We start from the raw sequence: 12,466 nt of genomic DNA, 5'->3' as shown, positions 1-12,466 counted from the left end.
TACAGTAAGTTTAATATATTCATTTTCCAGGTTAGAAGATCAGCAGCGAAGTGTTTAGAAGCAGTTATTGCAACGAGGCATGAACTTCTAGTAGATTTTTACAGATCAGTATCTCCAGCATTGATTTTACGATTTAAAGGTGAGATTTATTCCTTATAATTAGCTTCAGTTGAGAAATGTAGTTGAGATGGTATCTGTGCTGGACTGTAGAACTGTTCAGTTCTCTCTTTTTGATAGCCATGGTGGAAAAATCATGAAAAATGTTTTCTATGATTTGTGACACTTGTTTAGTGTTACTCTTAGCAGGAATATTACAGTAGGTGGTGTTTTGTTAGGCAATCAGTAAATAGTCTTGGAACTCTTGATTAACCTGTAACAGACAGGAGTCTCTTCTGGATGTATAGCCTCTCTGTGCAAGAGTGTGTACTTTTCAAACTTTCTGTGATGAAACAAAATTGTAGCTTCAGAACTAATTGTTGTAGCGAGATTAGCTTTTTTTTTTTCTCTGAATGACAAGAGTTTTTAGCCGAGTTGAAACATTGTTCCTCCCAATAATGAAAGTTAAAAGAAGATGCAAAATTGAAATGTTACACAGAAATTGGTATTCTGCAGTTTTCTGTGGTTCCGAGAATGGACTTAAGTGAACGAAAAAATGTAGTATGTAGCAGTGGTACATTTCTACAACCTAAAATAGGTTGATCCTACTTGGAGAGAAAAAAATAACTGTAAGGAGAACAGTGTTACCACCTTACAAAAAAAAATCCATAAAATCGCTTGTAATGTTGGCCCTATGCATATTGGATGGACCAGATTTGCAAGGAAGCGTGAGAAAAAGCCACTGTTTGAGGACATGTAATGCCTGTCCCCCAGTTTTGAAAAAAAAAGAAAAAAAAGGAAATGATGCAATGTAGAAAATATTCATTTTTGGGTCATTTTGAAAATTGGATGTTTGCTGATGGAGCCCTAATTGCCTCAGTGGTTGAAGAGTGAAAATAACCCATTTATAAGATGCCACATAATGTGGTAAGGAAAAAAATTAACCTTTTGAAATTGCATTTGTTAATAATACTAAGAATGGATACAATATTTTGTCATTCCATTTTGTCATGCATTCATATGTATATAAGTGAACCAAAAATACCAAACTGTAGCCTTGTCGATGGCATAGTGGTAACTTTGCTGTCTTCTAATCAAGGGGTTCTGTTTTCGATACACAGAGGCACACTGGTTCGGGACCTAAACTGGAGGTCCAGTCCCGATTAGCCTATCTGTGCATAAAGTGAACTTAACAATTAACAAAAGACCGAATTGTATAAGAATTGCCTAAATGAAAGTGAGACTCGTGGTTTTTTTTCTGTAATGATTTATTGGTTGGAATGTATGAACATACAGGAAGTATAAGTGATGCATGAGTGACATATCCTCTACATATAGTCAGTCACCTTGTCTGTTCAAGCAAGTGTTCCAGCGTGTCACAAAGGTATGGATACCCTGAGCGAAGAACGTCCGTGGTTGACTGCGGAACCCGTCTTCAACGGACCTCAGCATCGTTGGCGAAAGGGCGGCCCTTCAGATGTTTTCTTAGTGGCCCAAAGATGTGGTAGTCTCAGGGTGAAAGATTGGGGCTGTAGGGAGGATGATCGAAGACTTCCACAATATAAATTTCAGCTCCACTAACACCTTCGGCCTTCAAAAATTGAATAACTGCTCACTGGGTCTGTTGTTCCATGTTGTGAACGTGCTTCTGTACATGTAAACAACACACTGCACCGTCAGACCATACCAGATATGCATACGATGTATGCTTTCTTACATACAACGCCACCTACCAGAGCAAACACAAAGCTCTGCATAGTTAAGCTCCAAGACTACGACAAAAGTGTGTTTCATTTGGGCAACACTTATACAGTAAAACCTGTCTATCCCGGAACATGATGGTTCCGAGGAAAATTTTCCGTCTTAACAGTTTTTCTTCTTATACAGGGTTGACTTTAAATACAGTATAGAGCGCTGCAGGAAATAATGGAAAGTCAGATTTACATTTCGCTTTACTTATAATGTACAATACTAATGCATGTACTTACATGAATAAAAATGTGATACAGTCGCAATAAGCATAGCAGAGATTACAATTATGTAACCACAATATGGTGGTACACTTTTTACAGTATTGTAAGAACGTACAGTACGTACTTATGTATCTTTTCGAACCCGAGACCCCTGGCATTGTAGCGCGATGTCCATAGAGGGAAAGAGAAAGATTGAAAGATGGAATAAGAGAGGTGAAGAAATATTCAGATAAGTGAAGTAAAAAGAAAGAAACAGAGAGATAACAAGAAAAATAGAAAGATGATGAGAGAACAGAGGAGAAATAGACAAAGAAAGGTGAAGAAAGAGGGTAAGAGATGAAAGAAAGAAACTGAATCGTAACAGCTGTGAGTATTGTAGTGCATTCTTTCATATCGACAATGTTACCGATAAGCGAGTGGCAACAGAGGCATGTTCCACTTACAGCATTGCATTGTTTTCTTGCAAGTGAAAATAAATAAAGGAAGGAATTTCCATCTTACTGAAAATAAAAACATCTCGTTGGTCTTTAAATGGTGTTCCGTTTCCACATTAAGGAGGTTTCCGCCAAGCAGCTCATTTTCAGGTATAAAATCGGTTCGTTCTGGGGACTTTTTTGTCCGTATTTACAGGTTTCCTTATAGAGGTTCCAGGATATGCAGTTTTTACTGAATTATCTGTATCAGAACTGTATCATCTAGTTTTCAAGAAATGACATGTTAATTGCTGCCGCCATAATTTGATTGGTTTTGTTTGATGCCGGCCATGTGCTAAAGGTTAAGTGTACCAAATCTACAGTGTTTTCAAAGGTTGTGTAACCCTAGCTTTCACCAGTTATCACATTAAAACTAGGAGAGTTAATATCACTGAGTTTACTCCATTATGAAGTGCCATTAATTGAGATGTTTTGTAATACTTTCAATTGCCAGCTCATTTCGTGCAGGAAATTCTAAAAATTTATGGCTCAAGTCAAAATGAATTTATTTCAGAATGTTCAATTTCAAGAGGAGAGATTCTAAGAAACGATTGTCGGTCTCCTTGGTGGAGTGGTTAGCACATTGCGCTACGATGCCAGAGGTTTCACATTTCTGTGAAAGATTCTCTTAATTCGATTTAAATTAGTAAATTATTTGAAAATAAATTTATTGGAAATCACCATTTATTTTTTTACAGAACGAGAAGAAAATGTCAAGTCAGATATTTTTCATGCCTATATGGCTCTGCTTCGACAAACACGGCCTTCTGTAGGGCTGCCATTGGACCCGGACTCAATGGATCAAGAAGAGGGTCCAATTTCTATGCTTCAGCAACAGGTAATTGAGAATCATTTCTAGTAGGGATGGGACAGATTATTTGGTACTCCTTTGGTACTGCATTACTGATGCAACATGTCTATAAATATCTTACAATTTAGTGCAATATTGTACCATTTTGTTACAGTTGTTATGGACATAAACAAATAATTTCCATTCCGGGGGAAAACCGGAATTTTTTTTCCACCTAATCAAGTGGCTCTGGCATCCACCCAGCATCGTATAAAGTGGGTACCTGGAGGATACTCTGGGGGGTAAAGGTAGCCAGGGGCATGGTGCTGATCAGATCACCCCCAACTTCGGCCGTGATCAAGAAAGTGTGGGGCTCTAATTCCACACCCACTATATGCTTTCATGGCATGGTGCAAAGCACAGGGGAGCACTTTACTTTAACTTTCCTTTTTTCTAAAGTAAATATATAAATATGCAGCTTCTTTTGCATTGCAAAAGCTTTGTTCATCTGGAAACATACAGTTATTAAGAACGACAAATAACATTTGGAATTTTACATTGGATCAGTAGACTTTGATTATTGGTATCGGTAAATTTTAAATCAATACTTTGTCAGCCCCCGTGGTGGAGTGGTTAGCACATCATGCTATGATGCCAGGGGTCCCGGGTTCGAATCCCAGCCTGGGCATGAGTGTTTGTGAGTGTCCATTCATCAATTTCATCATGTCACCATTCATCCTTTTGGCTGAAAAAAAATAGGGGCAAATACTTTTCGATTTGCCCACGTAGTATTGCCAGGTACTGTCGCAAATTTGCCAAAAGTGGCACAAAAAGCGAAGTAAAATAAAGCAAATCAATCAATATTTTATTGGTATCGGCCTATCCTTAATTTCTAGATATATTGTTGTAATTGTTCATGCAACTCTAGTGGATTTGATAGTATTATCTGGTGTTTTACGGAAGTTAATATTGATATATTGTAATAGTATGTGCTTCAGTCTGACACTGCGGTTCCTGCTGTTGCTTGTGACATGCCAGGAATTAAAATTACTCTGAACAGTTATACAATTTGGAATGTGAATATACATTACGCTGCAAATTGATATGCTAATATGCATTGCTATCAAATAGACTTATAGCCAAAACCCATGCACTGATAGGTTATAGAAAATGAAATGTTCTAAAGTGATGCATTGCAACATAAAAAGCTGTTTCCAGTGTGTGTGTGTGTGTGTGTGTGTGTGTAAAGTCTCTGGATTTTATACAGGTGTTGTGCAGAAGTGTTGAAGTACGTAGAAACTCAAAATTTCTAATTACTGTACTTCAACATGAGCTGTCTTTGTAGCATTATCATTCAAAATGGATATTCAGTGGAACCTTGATTTTACGTTTTTCAGGTGACCGAGCTGAAAAAACTTAAAACATGGCAAAATGTAAAATTGTGGAAAAAATTATAATATTTTGCTATGTTGAGACACTCAATACTGAATGTACAGTCACAGACATGTCTGGGTTGTAACGATCCTGTTGAAAGTCAATTGGATATTAAATGTAAAATCTGGGAGTGTATGAAGGCTCCACTGTATGTGCATGCACTCCTGTTCACATGAAGTAACACAATTTTTGGGTCTATCTGTGTATATACAGTATAACGCACATACACATTCTCCCATTCTCTTGCACTCTTACTTCATATTTGTGTTTGTCCAGCCAGTAATTTTACCGATTATTTTACCGATCCGATATATCAATAAATATCTGATAAATTAGTGCAAAATTCTGCCATTTTGTTGTAATTTTTATGAATGATCTTCATGCTCTACTTTCTAAAGAAGTAAATGTCTAAATATGCAACTTCTTTTGCACTGCAGTCATCTTGACACAATTTATTAAGGAGGTCAATGAACCTTTCAGGTTCTTCAAGGACCACATCTAATTTTATATCGGATCAGTAGAATATCGGTTATCGGTATCGTTAAATTTTATATCGGTACTTTATCGGCATCGGCCAAAATTTCATATTGGCCCATCCCTAATTTTTGATGATCATCTTTTCCAGAAACTGAATATGTCTGTAATGATGATAACATTTTCTTTTTACTTTCCTAGGTACCCTCTATTGTAAAATCTGTTCATAGCCAAATGAAGGAGAAAAGTATAAAAACCAGACAAGACTGCTTTGCTTTGCTGAAAGAACTAGTTGTGGTCCTTCCGGGTGCTCTAACAAACCACATTCCGGCTCTGATTCCTGGGATTCAGTATTCTCTGGGGTGAGTATAATTCTTATATTGTTTCATTATAAGTTTTATTACAATAATATTAGCAATGTGAAATATGAATATGCATACAGACTGAAGTGCATTAAATATATTTTCATAGGCAAACTTCTGTACTTGGAAAACTCACTTCATGTTTGTTTAGTAATAACCGAGAGAAGAAAGTTGCTGAATTGAATTTACATTGTTCTTAAATTCATTTTATTGGTATTTTTATAAATTTGGTAAAAAAAAGAAGAAAAGTAAAGTGTTCCCCTGTGCATAGCACCACGCCATGAAGGCGTATAGGGGGTGTGGGGGTAACGCCCCACACTTTCTTGATCCGGTCGTGATCACACCCCTGACCGCCTTTACCCCCCAGGGTTTCCCCCAGGTACCCATGTTATTCGACGCTGGGTGGTCGCCGGGGCCGCTTCCTACGTTAGAAAAGTTCCCGGATTTGAACCGGCCGGGGATCGAACCCGGGACCTTGAGCATGGTAGTCAGACGCGTTACCGACTGAGCCACCGCGGCCACCAAAATAAAATAAATTTGGTACAAATGTTAATTATATGTCATGGTGATTAGCAGGGAATGGATTTATATGTAGTAAAAATGTGCTAAATATATAAATGCATACAGTATTTAAGTTATTTTCATGAAAATATGTAGTTAAATATGGACTTAAAATTGTAAAACTTTACATTTTTAATAATATAAGACACTACATGAGCTACATAAAATATAGTATACTTACATTGACATTAATTGTAAAACAACACAATATGTGTTTTCGTTTTCTGTTTCCAAAACAATGAATAATAAAATTTTGTTGTGTAACTGTTCGAATGTGAACTTCATTTTCTCTCTTTAAGATGGATTTACGAGGGGATATCAGAAAGTAACAGAGTAAATTTTTTTCCGGCCAAACTGAAATGTATTCACAAAAACTGAAATATACATTTGGAAGGTTGAACATTACTCTACTTTTCCACATAACATCCATTCATATTTATACTTACATTTGTTCCCCCATGACACTAATTTTTCGATGCCCATGCGGTAGAAATCGTTCGGCTGGACGTGTAACCAATGACGCACAGTTGTCACAACTTCCATGTTGCAGCTCAAGTGTTTGCCGGCAAGGTGTTCCTTCAGTGGGCTGAACAGGTGAAAGTCTGATGGGGCCAGGTCTGGACTGTATGCTGGATGATTGAGAATTTACCAACGCCAGGAATTGACCTTTTGCATCACTGATGCAGCCACAAAGGGACGAACATTGTCATGGAAAATGATGACCTCCTCCAGAGATTTTGTTGGGACGTTTACGGCTTATAGCAGCTTGTAGACGATCCAGTGTGGCAACATTTACAGTTGCTCCTTTTACCCCCAAATCAACATGAATGATTTCTAGCTGTCCCAGAAAACTGTAAGCAAAACCTTTCCTACAGACGGGGTTGTCCTGAATCTTTTGAAGTGGGGGTGAGTTTGTATATTTCCATACCATACTCTGTCGCTTTCGTTGAGAGTTGTAATGAAAAACCCACGATTTGTCCCCGGTAACAATGTGGTCAAGTAATGCGTTTCCAGCCCTATGGTACCGGAGCAAATGCTCAAGACTGTATCCCATATGGTCCTCCATATGCTGTGGTGTGAGCTGTCGGAAGACCCATCTCGCCGACACTTTGCGATACCCATGTTCTTCTTGGATGATGGTGTATACACTGTATAATCCTCTACGTCTCTTGTTTCCCCTTTAATACCAAAGAAGTGAGACGAGGATTGTCTTATCGGCGCAGTGGATGATCATATATTAGGTACTTAAAGTATACAATTGGAACTTAATAATCGTTAACCCAATATTTATTACAAAACATATTAGTACTTATACTTTCCAAATACAATTAATTCAACAGAAATGTCTATGGATTATCTCCCAGTTAACCTAGTTTAATTTGTCCCATTTGATAGTCAGCAGTCAGTAAGTAAAGGCTACACGAGTCAGAGCAAATCGCAACCCAGCCCAAAACCCCCCACAGCCAACATGACCCGGAGCAATCCACCAAAAATCTAAACTAAAACAATTTCCTTTTCTTGCACTTTTAAGAACTCAAAATAAATCAATGGACTTTAGGTAAATTACACCCGGCCATGAGGGCCTATAAAGGGCGATAGACTGTAATGCAATATACTCAGCCTGTCCAGCCAGTGTCCAGTACGTCAGAAGTCTCTCATAGTCGGCAAGGATCTGCCATTCTAAACTTCTCGCTCGACCAGCGCAGAAGCCCAGCCAATGGCAGAACCTTCCAGAGTCACCTGTCTGTTGAGTCTCCATCCGTCATTCATGAGCAATATTACACTATGGGCTTACAAAACAACCTCTCCCCCAAACATTACAATTTTCTAGCACATAGTGTACTACTAGTTACACATATCTTTTTAGAATTCACATTTCAAACATACTCTTCTTACATAACCAAGTTTCAAGCTTTAGAGCGAGGTTTCATAATAGTTATAGGGGTTTGCGCATGTCATCCCTCCAACTCCATCGCCTGTAAATATTCAAAAAGAAAAAGAAAACAAACTGGTACCAGTACAAGTTTACAAACATAAACCATTCATTACTATAATACAGGCAACCTACACCAAATCTACAATAATTTACATTTATATAATGGGAGAATCCTTAATTAACCTTACATAGTCAGAGATCTTGCCGATCCATGTATAAAATTACCTATTATTGCCTCTCCTGGGCTCCAAATATCTTTTCAATTTATGTACATGTACTTTGGAACATACCTTGTCATCATCAACTTTCTTAACCAGAACTGAATTCTCTGTTAGAAATTTACTTATGAAATATGGACCCTCGTACATATTAGAAAGACTTTTAGTTATCTTGTCCTCTAAGGAAGATTTAATCTTAGTCCTAACTAATACTTTGTCATTGACTTGAAACGTTATGGGTGCATATCGCTTCTTATACAATTGTTTTCTCTTTTCCCATTCCCTTTGCATATTTCTGATAGCGTTTTTCCATTTATCTTGCATATTTGGAATATTTCCGAGATTGTTTAACCATGTAACTAAGGCTCATATTATCTAATTGAATAATAAAAGGCTGAATTTTCAAACAGTATTCAAAACGTGATATGGCTTGCATTAAACTTATAAGTTCAATCTCATAAATTGTTCGTTTTCTATCAACTTTAATCTTTTAGAAAAGAATGCCACTGGTCTCAGATTATTATTTTCATCAGCTTGCAAAAGACAAGAGCCGAATCCTCTCAAGGACCCATCACATTGAATAACAAACGGTTTATTTAAGTCAGGCAATTTCAAAATTACATGTTCTCTAAATAGAGTTTTAATTTTTTCTAGTGCCTCTTGTTGCCTAGAACCCCTAAAAAATTTTATTTTGGGTGTTCGGATTTCATTTAAGGGAGCTACCACAGTAGAATACTCTGGAATAAATTTAGAATAAAAATTTAAGGTACCCAATAATCTTAATAATCCTTTTAAATTTCTCGGAGAAGGGAGATTTTGAATAGCTTCAATTCTGTCTGGATCCATTTCACAATTTCCTTGCCCCACAATAAATCCCAAGAATTCTATTCTCCTTTTCAAAAAACATCTTTTATTGGGGGAAATCGTTAACCCATATTCTCGTAATCTCTGCAGTACTAAACGTAAATGTTCCAGATGTTCTTTCTCATTAGCACTATGAACAATTATGTCATCACAAAATAAATGTAAAAACCTTCCCTTATAATCATGAAAAACTTGGTTCATAGCTCGTGACATGCAACTTGGCCCAATACTAATGCCAAATGGAATGACCTTATATCTATACTGATTATTGGGAGTTACAAAGGCTGTTACATCTCTACTAGATTCATCCAAATTTACTTGGTTGAACACTCTTTTCAAATCAATAACAGAAAATACTCTCCCCTGACTCAATTGAGCCATAGTTTCTTCCATATTAGCCACTGGGTGCGCATCATAGATTATTTTCTTATTCACTGCAGAATAATCACAAATAAGTCTTTTAGTCCCCCCTGAAGAAGGAATTACAAAGCAAGGTGCTGCGTACGGTGACGAAGATGCTTCAATAATGTTTTGTTCTAATAATTCAGTAATCACTCCATCCAGTTCCTGTTGTTTAGATGGTGGAACAAAATATGGACTCCGATGTACAGGAACATTATCATATAATTTAATTTTATACGAAAAGTTCTTTAAACGTCCTAGCTTAGAAGTAATAACATCAGAAAATTCACTTTTCAACTTACATAACTGTTGTTCAGTATCCTCTAATGCAAACTGTCCAAAAGATGCGCCAGAAACATCAGAAGCTCTGGATTCGAGTCCACGCCTTCTCTCTCGTGGCCTCCACGAAGTCCTAGACTGGCTACGAAAGGAGTTCTCACCAATGTTTACATTTCTGACGAAGTTTTCCTGGTTCGCACCTGCTGTCTGCTGGAAAGCTACATGTTGACCTTGGTCAGTTCTCGTGCGCTGATAAGACCGAGCTCCGACACCTCGGCCTGTGCTGGCTGAACCCTGGGCAGGAGAACGTACAGGAAATGAAGGACGATCTTGTCTTTGTCTTTGACCTATATTCTGTAAAACACGAAAATTTTTGCATAAGCTTTCAGATGTCCATTTAATAGGGATTTTCTCATCACTTCCGGAAAAACCAACAATTTGTTCTAAATAGTTAATCACCATGTGGCACTGTTTCTGAAATCTCACACCAAGCACTAAGTCTAGAGGCATGTTTTTGCAAACATGAAAAGTTGTGGTCCACGATAAATTTCCAAGACCAACATTTAACATAACTCCTTTATTAATATTCATAAGGTTCTTGTTACCAACTATCACTTGCATATCAAGATCCCATTCTCGAACAGTTCCCCTAGTTTTTATTCGATCTAAGAGACTTTCACTAATTAAATTATATGTTGACGCAAAATCTAAACAGGCCAAAAAATTCAGGTTATTGATTTTACAGTCAACAAACACAGCAGTCACTTTAGTTTCACCACCTTGTCTGGGTCCTATGTCACTACGTGATCCTTGCAAAGCAAGTTGAGCACCTCTCACCTGCATCGGACACCATCGCTCAGCATGATCACTTGCTGAACATTTACGACAATATTTTGGCGTATAGTCTTTGAATGCAGGACCTTTAGCCTTGAATTGTCGTTCGATATTATGTAATCCCCAAAAATCCTTGGACAAATAAGAAAGTTTTTCTAAAACTTTCAACTCGTTCTGCAATTCATTTAAAGTATTAGGTATCCCCTTTAGATACAATTTTTGGGAATACTGAGGTTTAAGTCTATCCACAAGATAACTTACATATGTACTTTCATCAATATCAAACTGCAAATTCTTAGCAGCTCGAACTCTACTGTCTAAATACTCTAAAGGAGTTTCATTGTCTCTTTGATTACCCATTACATACTTATTACATAAATACTGCCTCCCAATAGAAGTTGCATACTTATTTAAGATCATTTGAACAACATTATTCCAAGGGATATTTTCAATTATACATTTCATCCATAATTTACCCATTTCAGTATTTAATTTTGGTAAAACTGCGAGCATAATCTCGTGAGAAGGAAACATTTTTCTGTCTTTAATACCCTGCAATACATACAGAAATCTATACAGGCTTACAGCATTAATTTCCTTAACTATAGGTACGGTAGCTATTAATTGAGTCAAATTTTCTTTGGCCATTTCCATATTTAACTTTCTCAAATCAGACCTATTATATAATACTCGTTCGTCTTCATCAGACGACGAAGAACTTTCCAAAGACTTACTTGGGCGTTTATTCACCCACCGGGGTTTACAAGGTACCTTTACGTACGTTTCTACATCTTCCCCCTCCCTTTGTCGTCCTTGGGCATTTTCTGGAGTGTGTTGAAAGGGTCCTACAAATTCATTTAACAACTGCGAAGCAGAATGTTCTCTACGAGTTGATGAAAGTGGGGGAAAAGGCGGAACAAAATTCCTCCCATCCACTGTTCCCGTAATATCTACAGTATAATAATTCCGAGCCATATTACCGCACCATTTTACAGTCTAACCAACCTAGAAATATTGATATATTGATAGCCAATTGTACACAAGTACCAGAGACAGAACCAGCATGTAACCATGCTCTGCTCTTATAATCCTCTACGTCTCTTGTTTCCCCTTTAATACCAAAGAAGTGAGTCGAGGATTGTCTTATCGGCGCAGTGGATGATCATATATTAGGTACTTAAACTATACAATTGGAACTTAATATTCGTTAACCCAATATTTATTACAAAACATATTAGTACTTATACTTTCCAAATACAATTAATTCAACAGAAATGTCTATGGATTATCTCCCAGTTAACCTAGTTTAATTTGTCCCATTTGATAGTCAGCAGTCAGTACGTAAAGGCTACACGAGTCAGAGCAAATCGCAACCCAGCCCAAAACCCCCCACAGCCAACATGACCCGGAGCAATCCACCAAAAATCTAAACTAAAACAATTTCCTTTTCTTGCACTTTTAAGAACTCAAAATAAATCAATGGACTTTAGGTAAATTACACTCGGCCATGAGGGCCTATAAAGGGCGATAGACTGTAATGCAATATACTCAGCCTGTCCAGCCAGTGTCCAGTACGTCAGAAGTCTCTCGTAGTCGGCAAGGATCTGCCACGCTAAACTTCTCGCTCGACCAGCGCAGAAGCCCAGCCAATGGCAGAACCTTCCAGAGTCACCTGTCTGTTGAGTCTCCATCCGTCATTCATGAGCAATATTACACTATGGGCTTACAACTGCCATACGAAATGCCCACTGCATCTGCTGTTGTTTGGAT

At 37.5% G+C, this 12,466-nt stretch overlaps 1 protein-coding gene across 2 annotated transcripts in view; it reads left to right on the top strand.

Annotated features, from left to right (window-relative positions):
• The window catches only part of Cand1 (Cullin-associated and neddylation-dissociated 1), a 135,866-nt gene that overhangs the window by 33,268 nt on the left and 90,132 nt on the right, over positions 1–12,466 (top strand). For both annotated transcript variants that reach the window (XM_083114945.1, XM_083114944.1), the window contains exons 8-10: positions 31–139; positions 3,241–3,380; positions 5,442–5,602. In XM_083114945.1, the coding sequence (XP_082971071.1) occupies positions 31–139; positions 3,241–3,380; positions 5,442–5,602 (410 nt within the window). The remainder of the gene's footprint in view (positions 1–30; positions 140–3,240; positions 3,381–5,441; positions 5,603–12,466) is intronic.

The sequence above is a fragment of the Lepisma saccharinum genome, chromosome 29 (genome assembly GCF_977018435.1).
Source record: "Lepisma saccharinum chromosome 29, izLepSacc3.1, whole genome shotgun sequence".
In the NCBI taxonomy this organism is placed as follows: domain Eukaryota; kingdom Metazoa; phylum Arthropoda; class Insecta; order Zygentoma; family Lepismatidae; genus Lepisma; species Lepisma saccharinum.
Note: the sequence above shows the minus strand (reverse complement) of the source record. Positions and strands in the feature narration are given on the sequence as shown.